This window comes from Styela clava, chromosome 9 (genome assembly GCF_964204865.1).
Source record: "Styela clava chromosome 9, kaStyClav1.hap1.2, whole genome shotgun sequence".
NCBI lineage: Eukaryota > Metazoa > Chordata > Ascidiacea > Stolidobranchia > Styelidae > Styela > Styela clava.
Window position 1 is genome coordinate 5381969 of NC_135258.1, and position 18437 is coordinate 5400405.

Consider the following 18437-nt stretch of genomic DNA (forward strand, 5'->3'; position numbering starts at 1 on the left):
GCGCAGACAACGTCGCGCCAAAATAAACGTCGATATTGCTGTAAGTGTGGATGTGGTTCCGTGAATCTCGCATTTATCACTAGGTGTCAGAAGAGAGAAAGGAATAGACAGTGTTGGAGACCAGATACATAAAAATATAGTTCTTATTTTCAAACCTCACGATTCAGAGATTTTGGTATTATATTGCCCTATTATACTATCTTGCAAATTTTTACTTAATGCTTTCTTGAACGCTGTCATAAATACACTAGTGTCTTCATTGCTATGCGGTTCACGAGTAGACTGGGTGCCTTTTTACTTATCTACATACTGTACTGGTGTATGTTCTTCAGAACGTGTTAAACCCATATTGAGTGTAATAATTGGATTATAATATTTTATTACCATTATGCAAACATAAAAAAGAAATTATGACAAAATATTTACTAATTTCTCTGCAAGAAGAACTTGACAAAAAGTAATGAAGGAAATTATACAGAAACGAAGAAAAATCATCAAATAAAACATCTCCAATATCAATGGACCTTTCCCCGACCTTTGACCCCCGGAAAATTCTTCCTATACTTTACCATTGCAGAATTTTCAGGGCAATTTTAGGAGTGCTTTTGCGAGTTGGCGCCTGTAAAATGGGGTATGTGTTTCAAACCATCATTAGGATTCATCGCACACAACAATCTGTTTTTTAAAAGTACCGGTAAAGAATTTCAGGCTAGTCTATCACAGCTATTTCTACACTAATTTTTATTACTGCAATTAAATTAAAACTCCTAAGAAGACAGAGTGATCATTGAATTATCTGATTTTTATTCAAGTTTCCGAAACACAACTGAAAACTAACGAATAGAGTTCAAAAATGCGAAAACGAGGTCATGTTTACAACCACGCTTGAAAATCTGTCTGAGTGAGAAAAGTGTCTGAGCGGATGCGAAAAGGGGGCATTGTTACGTCACTTTTTGCATCTTGCTGATTGACCAACGTCACGGAATAAACAAGGAAGTCGACGCTCGGGGAAAGGTCCATAACTTTTATAAATCTCCACATGAAAACATAATAAAAATTGGGAACACTTTATATGTCCGACAAAATATTTCGATGTATTCATCAATGTTCAAACAAATCAAAACCTTAAATTACACCTAATTTAATAAATAGCATTCAAAATTCACAGCTGATTTACGAGAATATTAGCAAATAGTAGCGAAATGATTGATGAACGTAAAATTATAGGTGATTATTACAAAGATACCTTGATTTATCACTAACGTCACATAACGGAAGAATATAACTTGCTCGCACAAAAGTGATGAAATTATCGTCCTTTAAACAGGACTGGGCATTCTGGCATACATTCGAATACCTGATGATCTCAGAATGGAATCGAATTTAATTTTTTCAAATCAAATCGAATATTTTTTAAATCGAATCTTGAATACTGGGAAGATATGTAATTGTATGTGGTATTTTTATTGTAAAGAGTCTCCCAGATAAAATAATAACTCGCAAAAAAACATCACTTACACAGTTCGCTGAGGGTTCGCACACAGTAAGAAATAGGTTGCATAATAGACTAATAGTGTAGAAGAAAAGGGACATATATCAGAATTGCATTTTAAAAACATGGCTCCAATAAAAAAAACATCGAGAGATTCACCTCGACATTCAGCGAACAAAAACAATGCGTTTTTAAACTAAAATTTTGTTTGAACGGATTTGAATATTTCACTATTCGATTAGAAAAGCCAAGCCCTATTTTAAACTGAATCAAGAGAAGTAATTTTGTTACATATTGCAGCGAACAGCACTAGCTAAGTAGTATTATTCATGCTTGAAATTGTGGTGCTGAATGGTTCGGCGGTGGTGCTTCCCATTGGGTCAGAGCTGTAGAAACATTTTGTATCGTTCAAGAAAAGATTACGCTTCTAATGGTCAGAGGTCAATTATTAGACCGGATGAAATATAGATGAATAGGTCACATTTCTTCAAGAATCATGTTTAACTGAAAATATTTAAGTATATTTATAACTATATTTTCAAATGGAATTTGGTGTTTAGTTTTGCGTCTCATGAATTCTATTTTATATGAACACCTTTTGGGTAACACGAACATTTTTTTTATTATAAGAAATACGGAGCACTTTGCAAAATAGCATTTCGTGCTGAACTCCAAAAATATGTCACTCGTATGTGATGGAAAAAAAAACGTCAAACTAGTCTATATCATGCCATTCAAGAGTCCTGCTGCTGCAGTTGAATTGCATACACTAAACCAGGGCTACTCAACTATTTTTACCGAAGATCCGCATACACAACTTTAAAATTATTTGGGTCCGGTCTTTCCGGAAAATATATTTCGGCATCCTCAAACACGCACCACCTCGGCCGGCTAATGAATATTAACCAATCAAGATTGTTTATTGTGGCGTTATTGGACACGTTTAGTGGACATAACGATCGTTTCAATATTATGTTGTTATTGTTATTTGTCTCCATCATTTTTAAAAAATCGCTTTTCTCTTCGAATACTGGACCAATTGCTTTGAAATTTTCAGTGGTTAAAGATAAAATTTTTCTCCAGAAGGCTATTATTATTTTTTGGCTATGACGTCATTAAAATTATTGCCATTGGGTGGCGCTACGTGTCCATATATTTGAGCATAGCTCTCTTGTAGTTCTTTTCATATACATTTAAAACTATAAAAGTGATTTTACAAAAGAGCATTCCAAAAGTGGGACTAATGATCCAAAATAAAGAATTAGGCGCGGTCCGAATCAAATAATCGAAATGCCCGAACGGTCCGCCAGTTGAGAAGCCCTGCACTAAACTACGTTATTTTGCCAATTCTGGATCACAGACGATAGGACAATTTCTAGGATATGAATGCGGATGGATAACAGTATATATTTAGTAAATCTTGAAAGGAACAAGACACCAATACATTGAACCAGTGGTTAAAAGTCATATAAAAGTGGTCCCATACATTTTTAAACAATGCTCACTTAATTTAAAAAATAGCAAATTTCAAGACACCAAACATTTGAAATCGATTAGTTCGTTATATTTCACTGAACAACAACAATTAAGCAAAATGGTTCGCGAAGAGGCGCACCAGTGAACCAATATGGAGGTAAATCATTTTTTTTCGCCTATTTTACATCAAGTTGTGTAAAGGGGGTGAAACCTATGGGCCAGGGGTATATCCAACTCGTAGTAGAACTAAATAGGGAAATCGCAAGTAAATTATGGCCCATCCCTAACCTGGTACACATACTACGGGAGTACCCAAGTAAACATTTCGTGTCCGATATCAGTGCGCTGTTGCCAGAGCGAAAAGCCGAAAATTCACCTGCTATCAAGTCAAGTAAAGTTTATTTTTTTCAACCGGTAAAAAAAAATCATACAAGCACAAATTACGATAAAATGATAAGTTTTACTGGGGAAGGAAGTCGCGGAAAACCAAAACTGGTTATCGAGCAGCAACACCCAAGGTTTGTATTATAAACATTACCCGGTAGAATTGCATGTTTTTGTATTGTTTCGGATCTCCACCAGATTAGCGTTAATTGCATTCATCTTTTCATCAAGCAATGCAGTCATTTCTATAATAAATAAATAAGAAATTGATTTTATTCCCTTGACAGGTTTGAGGTTATGGTGGATGGCAATGTTCTGTGCGTTGCAGAATGCGGGAGTCGGTCAGTCAGTAGTTTATTCTATCACCAACTAAAAGTACCCATTGGAAAAACTTAAGAAAGATAAAAAAAATGCATTTCAGTGTGAAAGGAGACGCGATAAACCAGTGATAGTTATGAAGCAGCGTCGCCTATGAGGGAGTGGGCCTAACATTAAATCATACTGAGAAAGAAGTCAAACATAAAATAACTAGACACGACAGGCCCGGGTAACCAAGGCAACCGCAGATCATTGAGTAACCAACGAAGAGCTATTTCATGACTTTAGGACATGTAGGCGTAGTCAGAGAGGGACTGTAAGGATAAAACAAAATTCAACGTATGTATTTTTGAAAAGCGATTTTGCGGCATTTGCAGTGAGGCACGAACTTGTACGTGTTTTTCAACACTATATTGCAACAATTCACTGATATCACGACGTTTTTTCTCTTTATCAATCCGTTCTTGGAACGAAACAACCGAGATAGGAGAGGAGAGATTATTTAAAGATATCATCAAATACCAGTGGCTATCTTTATCTGACCTTATTAGGAAAGGAAGGTGCGATTAAGCGTCGTTCTACGCCATTCTAAAAAATCCATTCCCGAAAAATTGTTGGGCCCTGGTCCCAAAATCTTCGACAAAAATACTTCGGACAACAGTCAAACAAAAAATAATAGTTCACCTGAGATGAGAGAGACGACGGTGCCATTCAGTTGAGTAAACTGAGTTTGTAGTTCGGTAATGTTTGCAGTAGCCGTGAAGTTCAAGACTGGGTAGGTTATATTGACCTCGGAGTTCCTGGCGACGTATGCACGAGTGGTATTCAATTCTGAAGAAATGAACTTTTTTTAATTTGACGCTTATCCGGAGTTTTCGCTCTAAACATGGCCTTATACAAGCAGTCACCGATATGTAAGAAGCCACTATTATTTGGAAGGACCGCGATATTTCTGATTTGGCAATTTATTGCACCATTGTTGAAGCAATGCCAACTCTTGATAATTTGAAGTGGTGGTAAATTTCGAGAGCAAATACATGATTAAATGTGATCGCATAAAAAATTTCAAGGTTCGCATTGCAATTTAGAAACCTCGGGTCCAAAGCCTATGGTCACCACCACGCCCAGGGTGTATAAAATTGGTTAGGTAATGCCAAACCGGAAAAAATCCAGACTTTCCAGTTTAGAGTAGCTCCTAATCTAGCAGTGACAGTAGATTCGGAAAGTTCATATCTATAATATTGGTCGAATGGATTTATAAATTTCCCGGAATTAGGGTCAAAAGTTCAAAGTTCCCACTCTCAACATCTGGGACCAGCGTAGACAATTTTAACCGAAACCATAAAAGGCATACAAAAAAGTTTGTAAAATTTTGCAAAATAAGTATATGCATGGGTCGAATCTAGATGTCATTGTTCTGTGACTCGACAGTCGAAGTACATACAGTAGCTGCTTCTAGGCCAAGAAAGCAAATAAAAATAGTCAGACCAAATGTAACTGCTTCGATGCTAAAAACAAAAGAAAAAAGAATAGCATGCTGTCTTGTTTTACTCACCCACTGCTAGTTCGTCGAGATTGTTTTGCATCTGGATAAAGAAAAAAAGTACCCTCAATTAAATTACAATTAAAAGCAATGGCCATCTGAACAAAGACAAGCTATTATTTACATGGGCGTAACCAGGTTACAAAAGGCGGAAGGGATTCTGAAATTTGTGATTGCCAAGATGGGCTGGATAGCAGGAAAGGAATTCTTACACAGGGAGGAATTTTGTTGTTATGGTTAGAAATACTGAACTATTATTTTGTATTTGACGCGGTTTCATTTCGAGTTGCGCGTGTCAGTATAGCTACTGACCTTTTAAAAATGATCAAATAACGGAAACAGAGTCTCAATCAGTCAGTAGTTTATTTATCACCAAAATGAAAATACGCTAGGGTGGGGGGGTTGGTCATGGAAATCGCATTTCATGGTGAAGGGTGACGCGAAAAAAACAGTGATGGTTATAGAGCAGCGTCAGCAATAAGTCTTAATCATTGCTTTTCCTACACCCCCCTATAAGAGGTGAACTCCCCCCCCCCCCCCCCCTTAGGTGTAACACCATACTTTAATGCTTGACCTAAATAAAATGGACCTCCTGAAGTATGCGCACCAAGATGGCGCACAACCTGAACTCGGGTCGTGTACCAGGTTATGGTTCAGGTTGTGCGACATCTTGGTGCGCATACTTCAGGAGTACCAATAAAGTTGTATATGAATATGCAGAAAGTGGTTTATATGCCACCTGGGGAACATACGGGTCTTAATAATAGTAAAGGAGGAATAAAGAGTCGGAACCCATGCGTTTCATTACTTTCAATCCTCTATTCCCCACACAAATTTGAAAATCTTGTCTTACCTGAAACATCATGTATACGCTATAACCGACTGCAGATGTACAAGCTACAATGAGGAGAATTATGGAGACGAGCAGGCAATACGAAAGTTTGTCGGTTTTAGCTTTCACTTCAACGTCTGAGATGAAACTGTCCATTCGCGCCGGGGCTGAAAAACATAGTTTTTTGGGTGAAAAATAGTAGCAAGTATGAGGATTTTGATATCGACCGTGTTTCCCTGAAAATAAGAAATAAGGGTATTATTTAAATTTTCTTTTGAAAAATCTCGTAAATCTCGCACTAGGGCTTATTTTCGAGGGATGTCTTTATTTTCATTTATCAAGAACAAAATTAAAATGTAGAGAAATACGAGATTTTCAAATATACACAATATGAAAACTATTCATTTATGAACAATACGTTTTTATTTAAAACAATTTTTTTTAAAACTGCTAAACATTGACCATTCAAAAATTCAAGCTAGGTCTTATTTTCGGGGAAACACGGAAAAGGGGAGCCGATATGAACGCCTAATCATACTGCGTACCACGGCCACTCTGATTCAAACAATGAAACAAAGACCAGCATTTCTATAGCGAGAGCGGGAAGTACGTCATCAGTTTCTTCGCATAAAACATTGCATTAAAATATCATAAAAGAATTCGGCAACGACCTTGTTTCAGGAATAACATGCGCTATTGTCAATAAGTGGCTAAATGTATTGAAATCCACAGTAACTATCGTTATGTACTCGCTATGGTTTTTCGCAAGCAAAATATAAAAATCGAATATTGTGAGGCATATTTAACTTACTGAAAATAACTTGAGACCAAAAAGGGGGAAAAATTACAGCCCTCTTCGGCCCACCAAAGTGTTTTATCCGGCCCATTTGTGCCTGCTGTAATAAGGACCATAAATTCTATGGATATGAATTTCTGTTAAAAATATCAATGAAACTAAAGAATCGCCGGCTAAAAAATATACCGTAATTCTCCACGTTTTAAATATTATGTGCAAAACGAGCCACATATACTTCATACTCACTCATCGGAATAAATATTCCGGAGTATTAATCATTGTGCCACTTGACTACAGTACAGTACACCAGCTGTTTGTTGTACATTATCTGTTAGGCTAGTTATTTGTTAATAAACTGTTGTTTTCTGTTCATTGTTTCATATTATTCTTCGGCCCAGTAACCAAGTATATCTGTGGCAGGCCCACTCGGAAAAGTAATTGCCCACCGCTGTGCTATATCTTTACCGGGATTATTGGACACTACAGCTAAACCCATAAAACGTTTTGCTACATTCTTTCTGTTGTTCTTTGAAAAATCGTTCCTCATCAAATAACCGATCAATTATATATTTGCAGTAAAAAGGTCGCTTGATGGGTATTACTTTTATTTATTTTCATGGTTTTATTTTTCAAATTTCCCCTAGTCTTTGAGACCCAATACTTTGGTTCAACGCTTTGTTTTAATTTCATTTTCCTTTTTTTATTTATATTTGTTCGCCATGTTGCTCGACCGCTTACGTAGCGCTTTCCGCCAATCTTTGAGAAATAGTTAATATTATGATTACGTAACAATTATGAAACAATGCAACAATTAAAATTATTCGTCGTTAGCTGACTTGATCTGATGATATCCAATATGCAAGATCAAGTTTTGCATTAATGGTAAATTTCACGGGGATGCATTGTTTCTTTTCTCAATCTCATTGTTGGTCGCACAGAAAAAATTGCAATAAAAAGTGTGTCGCAAACTGAAAAAGGTTGAGAGGCAATGCACACCTGTTTCCAACCAAATTCGGTGCGCTCGAGACTCACCGTACCGGCGTTCCTCAACCTTCGCGACCATATATTTGAGCATCGCTCGTTTGTTATTTTATAATAGTTTAAAATAATATATATATATATAAATTGCATATTATAATAATGTTTTGATAAACGTCATGCCACGAAATTTTTCACAAATAGATCACTGTATCAATATTCGCGAAATTTGAGATTCAGATTATTCCAAAAATGACGCTCCATAAGTTTATGTACCAGTATGGAGATAACTAATTTTGTTCGCCTATTTTACATCAAGTTGTGTAAAGGAAGTGAAAGCTATGGGAAGGGGGTATATTCAGTCCTCGAACTCGTAATAGAACTAAAACAAGGACAATCGGAATAAAATTATGGCCTAACCCTAACCCGGTACACACACTACGGGAGTACCCAAAAAATAGCAGCCAGCTCACGGTTGTTTTGAATTTTTTGTTCTAGACTCGCATCTCAAAGTCCCCGAGTGCTTTGTCTCGATGGAACTAGATGACTCACAGCTAGTAGATATTACCGACCTCAAGCACGCAACGCGCACTAGTATCAGTGGTCCCCTGTACAAGACCATCTTCGGAGAGAAAGACATAAGTAAACGTCGTAACTTTATGATTATTTTCAAGTTTTTTGTTTCAGACTGAGCACTAGGGTTAATTTTTCTCATAATCCTTAGTACTTTGAAACGCGCACACGCATTGAAAATATATAGTATTGATATCAGTAGATATTTATGTTAATAAATAGGTTGACACAGAGAAGTTGGAGGAAGGCCATGTGGTTTCCACATGTTTATTACTCGTGTTCCCTCCCGATGGATATATGTGAATTTATAGCCTTAGAAGATAAGTTTAAATTATGGTATTAGAACTTGTGTTTGTTTTTATTTCGTCGTTATAAGCCAGTGGCCTTTTAACATGTTTTCTTTCGTGGTCAACTTTCGCTGCACAAAGAATTCCGTACGACTTTCACTTGGCAAGAAAACCCCTCATTATTCCTAGTTTCATTGCTTGGTAAGGTTTTCACTTTGCTGAGTATGAATTGTTTGTACATGATAGGATTCGTGATCTACCACTCAAAATAACATTATAAATATCATTGGGATGATAAACAGGGAGCTCATGAGTGCTAAAGCCATCGGGAGGGAACACGAGTAATAAACATGTGGAAACCACTGCCCTAAAGCTTCATTTCCTAATCAGATAAATCTTGTTGAGTCAGTTTTGTGGGGTTGGCCGACTTCAAACATGCTACGGACACTCAATAAATACATTAAAATATTCTCACCTCTCCTATGGGATTCCTCGGTGGCAACCCTCTGTTCCATTTCAATAGTTGGAGGGAGATCATATAGGCTGTCCATCTTGGTTGTTCACTTCAACGATGCGGAATACTTTTCTAATTACCAAGTATAGTAGACTTATTAGATATAAATTTTTACTCTGGGTTTTGAATATAAAAGTAAGAAAAAAAGATCGTTAGAAAATTGTGCCCGCGATAGTTGAACTTCCACGCTCTGTGGCCCTTTCAAAGACTCTCATCAATCCGGGGATTTTTGATCTTCAATAAATAAAAAATATAGTTTTGTTTTTAACCGGTTTCCGTCAGTTTCTTCATTCGTCATCTTTAATAATAAAACAACAGCATAGGATGGGATAAATGCATTACGGACAAGGAAATAAAAAATTGCAGTTATTTCAATTTATCTTTATCGAAGGGTATGTAGGCCAAGGCTATGTACCAGGTTAGGGTTAGGACATCATTGAATTCAAATTTCCCTTATTTTAGTTCTATTACAAGTTCGAGGACTAGCCGAATGATTCTCATGGTATTTGTATCTGAAATCATGGCCTAACCCTAACCTGGTACACATACTACGTTCCGGTGTCCGCCATCTTGGTTTACATACTACATGAGTATACCGCCCGACGACAAGTAATGTTGCGCACCCCTGCACTAACGCTTGCAATAATCTGCACTAAAGACAGACCTAACGATTCCACTGTCTCAATTCAAAGATACATACGCGTCAATAAAATGCGTACGTGTTCCAATATGTCATCTTTGCAGGGTCAGTGCCGGAAGAGCAGGGTTTCGTTCCCATTGATCTTCCAACAATTTTTGTTCTATTGTATTTATTCATTTTTATTACTATAGAACGTGAATAAACTTCGCACGAAAAAAGCCTGACGCAAATGCGATCTCGTAATGTGCTGTCTGCATTAGTACCTATATTCTGATCTATCTAGACGTCAATGAAAGTTCCCGGACTTCAGTATTTTACATACACAATGAATGATACATATTACCTTGTTCTAAAAATAAAGGTTCAAAGTTTCCATATAGTTACGTACAGGCCGATCGCGTCATAATATGACGTTAGTATTGGTCCTCAAAGTCATAGTCAAGTTTATTTTGAGCGATCCAGAAGTGTGTGTATTAATATGGAGGTAACGGACTTTTGTTGAAGTTGTGTAAAGGGGCTGAAACCTATGGGCAGGGGATATATTCACTTGGCGGTGCTCCCGAAGTATGCGAACCAAGATGGCGGACATCGGAACGTAACATGGGTAACAGGTTAGGGTTAGGCGATAATTTTTTTCAAATTTTCCTTATTTTAGTCATATTATCAGTTCGAAGACTAGCCAAGAGCCTCCCGTAGTATTTATACCTAACATTATGGCCTAACCCTAACCTAGTACACATATTACATTCCGATGTCCGCCATCTTGGTTCGCATACTTCGGGAGCCCCCACTTGGCTAACACAAACAGTCCCCGAATAGAACTAAAATAAGGAAATTTGGAATGAAATTATGGCCTAACTCGGTCACACAATACGGGAGTACTTTATTTTTTATATAATTGAGATGAATAAAAATTGAACTCGCGATTTCACCGGGGAAAGGGAAACCGCGTAAAACCAAAGCTGGCTATCGAACTTCGACACCCAAGGTTCTAATATCCAATTAAAATTTATGAAGTAAGTATTTTTTGTTTTCGAGTACTGTTATTGTTAGGGAGTATAGATTTTTCATTCGCGTAAATTATCAAGTTACTGTTGGAAGGTAACAGCTAATGCAAATTGAGAATGGTCTGAACCTGACATGGGAAAAGTACGGCCCGCGGGATTAACACGTTGGATTATTCAATTTGCCCCGCCTGATGCTGCCATAACCGAACTAAAACCATATTTTGGTGTTTCAGCTAAAGATAGCTCAAATAATTTGTTAAGATTGCAGGTTGAGAATAAGGATTATTGTTTTCCATCTTTGTTTTTGTAATACTTTAACCATTTCATACAATGTAACATTTTACTTCGCACTCACATGGCCCGCCAGTCTATGTGGGCAAAATCTTTGACCCCTGGTAAAAAAAAAACCTTCAACTATTAACCTCGAATGATATACGTCATTATTTTCTCGGATGGGTTTTGATAGGATTCCTACATTGAATTAGATCTGTGAGTCATTTATTTTGCACAGCCATATTGTATCCATTGTGTTTGTCTATTACAATTGATTAGTGCATGTTAACCTTCCCGCGACTCAACGCAAGGATGGCGAATTTCGCTATGCACATGGCGCTGCACAACAGCGAATGCTAAGGAGCCTAACAAACATATTACATCAGGGGTCGGCAACCTTTTGTCTCTCGCGGGCCAAATTTAGGGGTTGTAAGTCATTGGCGGGCTGCACATGTTTTTAGAAAGTTGAAAAACCGAACGGATGATACTTTTTATAATAAAAATCAAGTAGTGATACATCTCTCGAAGAGAATATAGATTTATTTTCTCATTGCATTGCATCCTAAAATATTCCATTTCAATATTCGGGGCCATTGAACCCTTTGCAGTTAGCATCAACTTTTCCGCGTTTTGTAGCCATTCGTCTAATTATATTTAAAAATTATATTCTCATTAAGCGAGTAATTGTGAATTTTATACTTGTTAGATTATAATATATTTTAGCCTACACGTGACTCGCGCAATAAATTCTGTTACGTTAAGAATATAATCGTCAAAACAGCTGTTTTGTTACTATAATTCAGTAAAGCGTCGCGGGCCGGATCCGGCCCGCGGGCCGTAGGTTGCCGACCCCTGTATTACACCATAGGCGGGTCATAGCCGGAAATTTTCAAAGAGGGAAGGGGGTGCGAAAGTTTTTATAGCCGACCGGAAAGCGTGGAGAGTCTTGAGGGTCTAAAAAGCGTTCCAAGCTACGAGTACGACCCATATTGTCTATTTCAATTGTGACCACGCGGTGGTGGTTGTCCATTAAGTTTCCCATATAAGGCTAAAACTACAAGAAAAACAAAAATTACTTCCTGCAAAAACAGAAAATTTCACTTTAATAATAAGAATGGAAATTGCTACCCTTTAGCAAAAAAAATAACTCAACCTAGCTTACCAAACATATTACATCCTGGGTGAGGCGGTAGGATTGAATTTATATCTGAGATTTTGAACTGCGTGTCCATTTTCGCTGATTCGTTCATTTCTATTGAGAGAACACGGTAGTTCCTAAACTGGTGTCCGTGGACCCCTGGGCCTGGCGGTTCGTGTTGACTGCACAGGGGGCCCGCAACATTATGAGTCTAAAACATTTACAAAAATATCATAATCTTATCGAAGTGCCGTTAGCCAGTATTTACCGTTAGTATGTTTCGATTCAGACTTTTGTGAGTTATATTTTGTCAAAGGAAACATTATACTTCTTCGTTGGTTAGGCACAGAAATTGATACGACATAGGATGGGGGTTCGTCAAAAATATAATTCACAAACAGGGGTTCGCGGCTCAAAAAGTTTAGAAAACCCGGTGCCAGAGAATGTCATCGGATATGTATATCCTACTTTCTACTACATAATGCCAGAATCACACACGCAGAATACTAAGTCTGATGATCCATCAACGTAATATCTACATAGGATAAATCTTAGCTATTTGACTTGTACAGTGAATAAAATCCCAAGTTTCGGTTTCCATTTATATATGACGTAATTGTACGCCTAAACAACGTAGCCATTACTAACCAGGGAACTATTATTTTTAAAAGGCGTCCGGCATAGTCTACAGAATTTATTACGCCCAATGAGGCGGAGGGCATAGAATTTGTATCCGAGATTTTAACTTGCATTTTTATTGTATTTGTCTGTTTCTCTTGAGGAAACGCGGAAGTGAATGTCATCGGAAATATAGGGTGTCCATGAAGTCTTGGAAATTTTTAAATTTACGAAGAGAATTTATCGAAACTACAAATCGTTTTGTCCTGCAGATATATTAGATGAAATAAAAATATTTAGATATATTGAGAACTGACTTCATAACAAAATTGAAATTGTGGACGGACTTCATGGACACCCTATATAACCTTTCTACGACTCAGTGCTTGAACGACGCATAAAAGTCTGATGTTCTATCGATGCACTATTTCCATTAGATTAATGTTAGGTTTTGACTGGCGTAGCCAAGAATAATTCTAAGTTTCGACACAGTAACATAACGGTGATCTCGTTGGCGGGGAGTCATAATGAGACGTAATCAATGGATTGGATTTTTTACGTTCATTCTCGCGCCTACTAAGGTTTTCCGATTTTGTGTTATGGCACCATATTGTTTTATTTACACTACAATGCCTGCTTTCTAAGATCTTAATTCAGTGGTTTTCATAATGTAACACGGAAACAATTGCATTTATTCTGGGTAAAACATAGTATTAGAATTAGACATACAGGGTGCTTCTCTCCCCTGGGATAAATATGTAAATTCTATCCTATCCATATAGTCCTTTTACAATTTCGTCATGAAGTCAGTTATCAATATATATTAACCGGATTTGTTATTTTTAATCAGTAATTGTTTACGTGATTTCTACTTCATTTAATACATCTTTAAGGCCCAAGACAATATATGGTATCGATAAATTTCATTTGCAATTTTGACAAATCTTACGACCTTATGGACACCCTATATTCTGAATTTTCGATAATTGTTTTTTCTTCTTCTATATTAAGTTTTATTCTAGGAATTTTGAATTTGTGATTAAATGATCTGTTACAATAATATCAAAATGATAATGGCATTTGTATATAAACGGTTCTTCGAATATGGAACTTGTGGTCCGTCATAATCTAAAAAAAAAAATGAAAGAGGAATATTCGCCATAATTGCCGACAAAATGCGTGTATGGTTGTCAACGGTGGGACCTCGTTTCAATTTTATTCACTTTCAATCGTAATAACTTTGTTTTGAATTGATTGGCCCTGCGATTTCTTAGTTTGTAACGAGATGAGAAAGTTTGAGAACCAATGCCATGTGAGAACCTTGGGTGTCGCTGCTAATAATCAGCTTTGGTTCCCCGTGGTGTCCATTCCACAGTAAAACTGTGCGCTTACTTTATTCCTCCAAATTTGTGCACGATTGATTTTTTGAGTCTAGCGAAGTAAACGCCGTAACTCGTTGAATAACGCTAAACAAAAGTGTAATCTGTCTGGCGTGAAATGAAATTCGCAAATTCGCGCTCGACAGGCTGTCTATTTCAAGTCAAACCCACCCAATCTATGATTAAGCCGGTTTGTCCCATGTCATATAGGGTATAGCGTGATTTGAAGAAATAAAATTCGGGCGATATTTTTGAATCACATTTTTCTATGGCGTTGTTAGCAGTTACAGCATTTACATTAACATAACATTTTTGTCTGGCGTTATTTGAGCACTTACGGCGTGTGGGTTTCAGACACGATTTTTCAGGGGTAGGAAAAATAAACTTGTCCTAACTACACAATTGCCTGTCTCAAAATACTGATAGACTTTTTCTTATAAACATATTCTCGCTATGTCTATTCTATGTCTTGCGAAACCTCAACTGATAGTTACACGAATTATTGTCTCAGTAAAGCTCGACTCTACTGTTCTGAATGATGAAACCTTTAATTTATGTTAATTGTCCAAATAAACGTCCATCAACCACGCTATTCTACACAAAAACATGTAATACCAATATGGGAAATATGTCGTCATTGCGTGGGACAGTCAGGAAATATGAAGGAGTGGAAAAATCCGTATAAATGACTTAGGAGGCATCAAAACAATGAGAATGTCCGAGGTCATGTATGATTACAGATATGTTTATCTACGGCTAAGCTAAATATTAAACACGACTTAGGTAATACTATAATTATGCATGAGCATTCAGGGTAGGCCTTACCTAGGCTGTGTGCTCGCCAGCTTTTACATTTACGCGGAGAGAGGTGTTTCCTAACTCAGGGGTTGGTACAATTTTGGGTACTCATGTAGTATGTGTACCAGGTTAGGTCATAATTTTCCTTATTTGAGTTTCATTACGAGTTCGGGGACTGTCTGTGTTAGCTAAGTGAATATATCCCCTGCCCATAGATTCCAGTCCCGTTACACAACTTGACGTAAAGTGACGATTAGTGACTTGAGAAATTGTGTTTTGTATTTGGCTTACCATCTGTACTGGAAGGAATATACGCCACTTCCTGAATATTCAAATACAAATGTATTTATATCCTCGAACTGTATTTACATATTGTTTGCATTAATTGTCTAGTCGATAGCGAAAAATCTCGCCTACACGTTTTAAATGATTAATAATCTATGTTTTGCAATTATCTTGAATAAAAACGTGTTATTTATAAGTAAATGGATATCGGTTCTCATATTTTGTATTTCAAAATCTCGCCATTCTCTTTTTTGTAAGTTTGTTTTCGGTAAATGAAAATAGAAGACATCCTCCGAAAATAAGCCCTAGTGTTATTTTTCGGATAAAAATTGAAATAAGACCCAGTCTTATTTTCGGGGAAACACGATATTTATACGAAGATAATTATGTTTAGGATAAATCTGAATGTGTGTTTGCTATGAATAACCGACACATTTTTTTTACACACGTATTGCTGTATTGGGCCATCGAGTAAATGAGTGCGGGTTGGCTTAATTGAACTTGCTGGTGTAATTCACGTAAACGCTGGTCGACTACGGATTCTAAAAACAAATACCTGGTCAACTATTCCATACCCGACATAGACTTGTAAACGTGGCCGTGGTTCATCATATGATTAAGCCGTCGGCTTTCATCTTCTCAACAGCCTTTTCTCCATTTTTAGTTCTATTGCGAGTTCGTGGACTGTCTGCGTTAGCCAAGTGAATATACCCCGTGCCCATAGGCTTCCGTCCCTTTACACAACTTGATGTTTATTAAGGCGAAAAAAAATAGTTACCTCCATATTGGTACACATACGTCTGGAGCGCCCAAAAATAATGTATGAAACACGTCATAACAGAATTTTTCACTCTCGAATTTGAGCCTCTCATATTTACCGAAAACATAAGTGATGTTTTCTTGACCTTCCAGAAATTTTTTTTTATAACAATTGCAAATTTTTCACTTGCTGTCAATCATCAGTTTCTATTTATTTTCCTTGTTTAATTAAACTCTTTCATCAACATAGAACGCGGGGGCTAAAGGTCACCTTTTTATTTACTAATGTGATGACGACAATGCCAAGAAGTCATGAATTGGTGACACTATTGTGTTTCTGAAATTTCCCGTGTTTGGAGTCGGACGAAGTCTGGTATCTGCTGAAGAGAATATATATCAATGTCCAAATTAAAAAATCAATGTTCAATACATTCATTTTGCGTTTCTCAAGTTCCTCTATGAAGATATATATCTCAGCAAGAAAAATATCTAAATCGGCGCCGTCGGATGGTCCTTCATTTCACGCTCTCGCTCTCTACGGCTTTCTTTCCATCATTCCCTATTGGTGTTGTTCGCTACGTCTCTTTGTTCATTTGCTGAACTTTGCCTCTATGCCGTCATCAAGCCTGAATTCAAATTCTGATGATTCAACTACCAAGCCTCGCTTATCAATGATAACAGTTCTCCAACAATTAAGTTGCTAAAACTTGGCTAATGTTTATTTAGATATTTGAACCTTGGGTGTCGCTGCTTGATAACCAGCTTTGGTTCCCCGCGGCTTTCCTTTCCCAGTGAAATGTGTATTCGATATTATTTATTTGTCTTAATTTTGCATGTATACTTTTTTTACTGAATGGAAAAAATAATCTTGACTATGACTATGACTTATCTGGTTTGCGACACATTGTAGCAGAATTACAGCCGAAAATAAAGCAAAGGAAACATTTACTTATTCGAATGAAAGCCGTTCACGGGCTAATCGTGTGTATTGCTTAATATTTGTTTACTTTAATATTACTCACCATCATGATTCAAGAATTCAAGATTCAATTTATTGTCTCAATGTTACAGCCGACAGGATAGATGCGGCGTGGATAAGACGTGTCAATGTGCATCTGTGAACCACGATTTTAACAAGAAATTGTTTCCCGTACAAAATCGCGTTAGCGCTACAATCTGAAAACAATTCGCTAAGTGGGCAGGCACACGTGCTGAGCAAAGCGCGGTGTCTTCACGCTCAATTCCAGGCTTCGGCATTATTGTACGAGCTTTTCCTTTGCCAGTACACCAGAAATAGTTTCATAAATATGATATATAGTGCTCGTTTACCTGGTAGATATTTTCGTAGATATTTTCGTGTTCAGAGATTAGTATGGAATAGGATTTTTTTTATTCATCCAAAGGACAGAGGGAAGAGGAAAGTCGATAAGTCAGCATAATCATACCGGTACTGTTTACCACGACTTATGGTCCAGTTGCACTACCGGTACCGTACGGTACCGGTATCAGACTATTCGCCAACAGCCGAGATTACTCGATTAGGCTGTCTTCTCTGACTTTTAGGGTATCCTAAATCTATAATGATCCTCTAAATACAGAAATATCTGAATTCGCTTGGCATTGGTGTACCGTACCGGTACTGATAATTAGAGATAAAAGCTCAGCGGTGTGGCGCATTGTCTAGCCAGTAGTCAGATCGTGGTAAGCGTAAAGATAATGCTTGCCACGGCACCTCGACTGTTGATTACCTGAGATGGGATTCCCTCTAGATTGGGAAACGCTGGATTACCATTCTTTGAAATAACTTTTCAGATAGAGAGACATAGTCCCGTTTCAGAGAATCCCATTTTGACGAAGAAAAAACACCCCTCCTTTGGGGGAGATCTTGACATTGTTGTCCCTCAATATCAATAAAATGAAGTTGCACAAAAAACTACAAAGAAGCGCAAGAATAGACCGATTTACTGGAGGAAATAATTTTCTAACATGGCATTCGAGAGTGTTTAGCAAAAAACGGCAATATTGATCATGTGGCAGCCGCAATTAATTTAGATTATTATCGAGGCAAGCATGGCGCGATATGACGCATCTGCCGTCGTGTCAGACGCCCCTCGTGAGACACATGCAGTGTTTGTTTGTTTCATTGAACCAAATGAAGAGATATTCTTGGAATTTGCATAGTGCGTCGTACTGTAGGTGGGGTTTTTTGTATATTTCATTCGCGGAAAAAAGCAATATTATGGCCTTTCAGGTCTAATTTAAAACTAACTAACTGAATGGTTTTACTAAATTTCAGCATTATCCCACGCAGATAATCAGAGGTCCGATGACAAACACATTCTTAACG

At 37.3% G+C, this 18437-nt stretch overlaps 1 protein-coding gene across 2 annotated transcripts; it reads right to left on the reverse strand.

Annotated features, from left to right (window-relative positions):
* Positions 1 to 361: 361 nt before the first annotated feature.
* Positions 362 to 9305, reverse strand: LOC120339471 (uncharacterized). Of its 2 annotated transcripts, none has more exons than XM_039407604.2 (6): positions 9155 to 9305; positions 6067 to 6212; positions 5226 to 5256; positions 4355 to 4501; positions 3507 to 3597; positions 362 to 1878 (listed from the first exon to the last, which is right to left on the reverse strand). In XM_039407604.2, the coding sequence occupies exons 1-6, from the start codon at positions 9228 to 9230 to the stop codon at positions 1806 to 1808; spliced, it is 564 nt and encodes a 187-aa protein (XP_039263538.2). In that variant the 5' UTR covers positions 9231 to 9305; the 3' UTR covers positions 362 to 1805. The 2 variants fall into 2 exon arrangements, with proteins under 2 accessions (XP_039263538.2, XP_039263539.2); XM_039407605.2 differs by having other exon boundaries at positions 362 to 1996.
* Positions 9306 to 18437: the final 9132 nt, after the last annotated feature.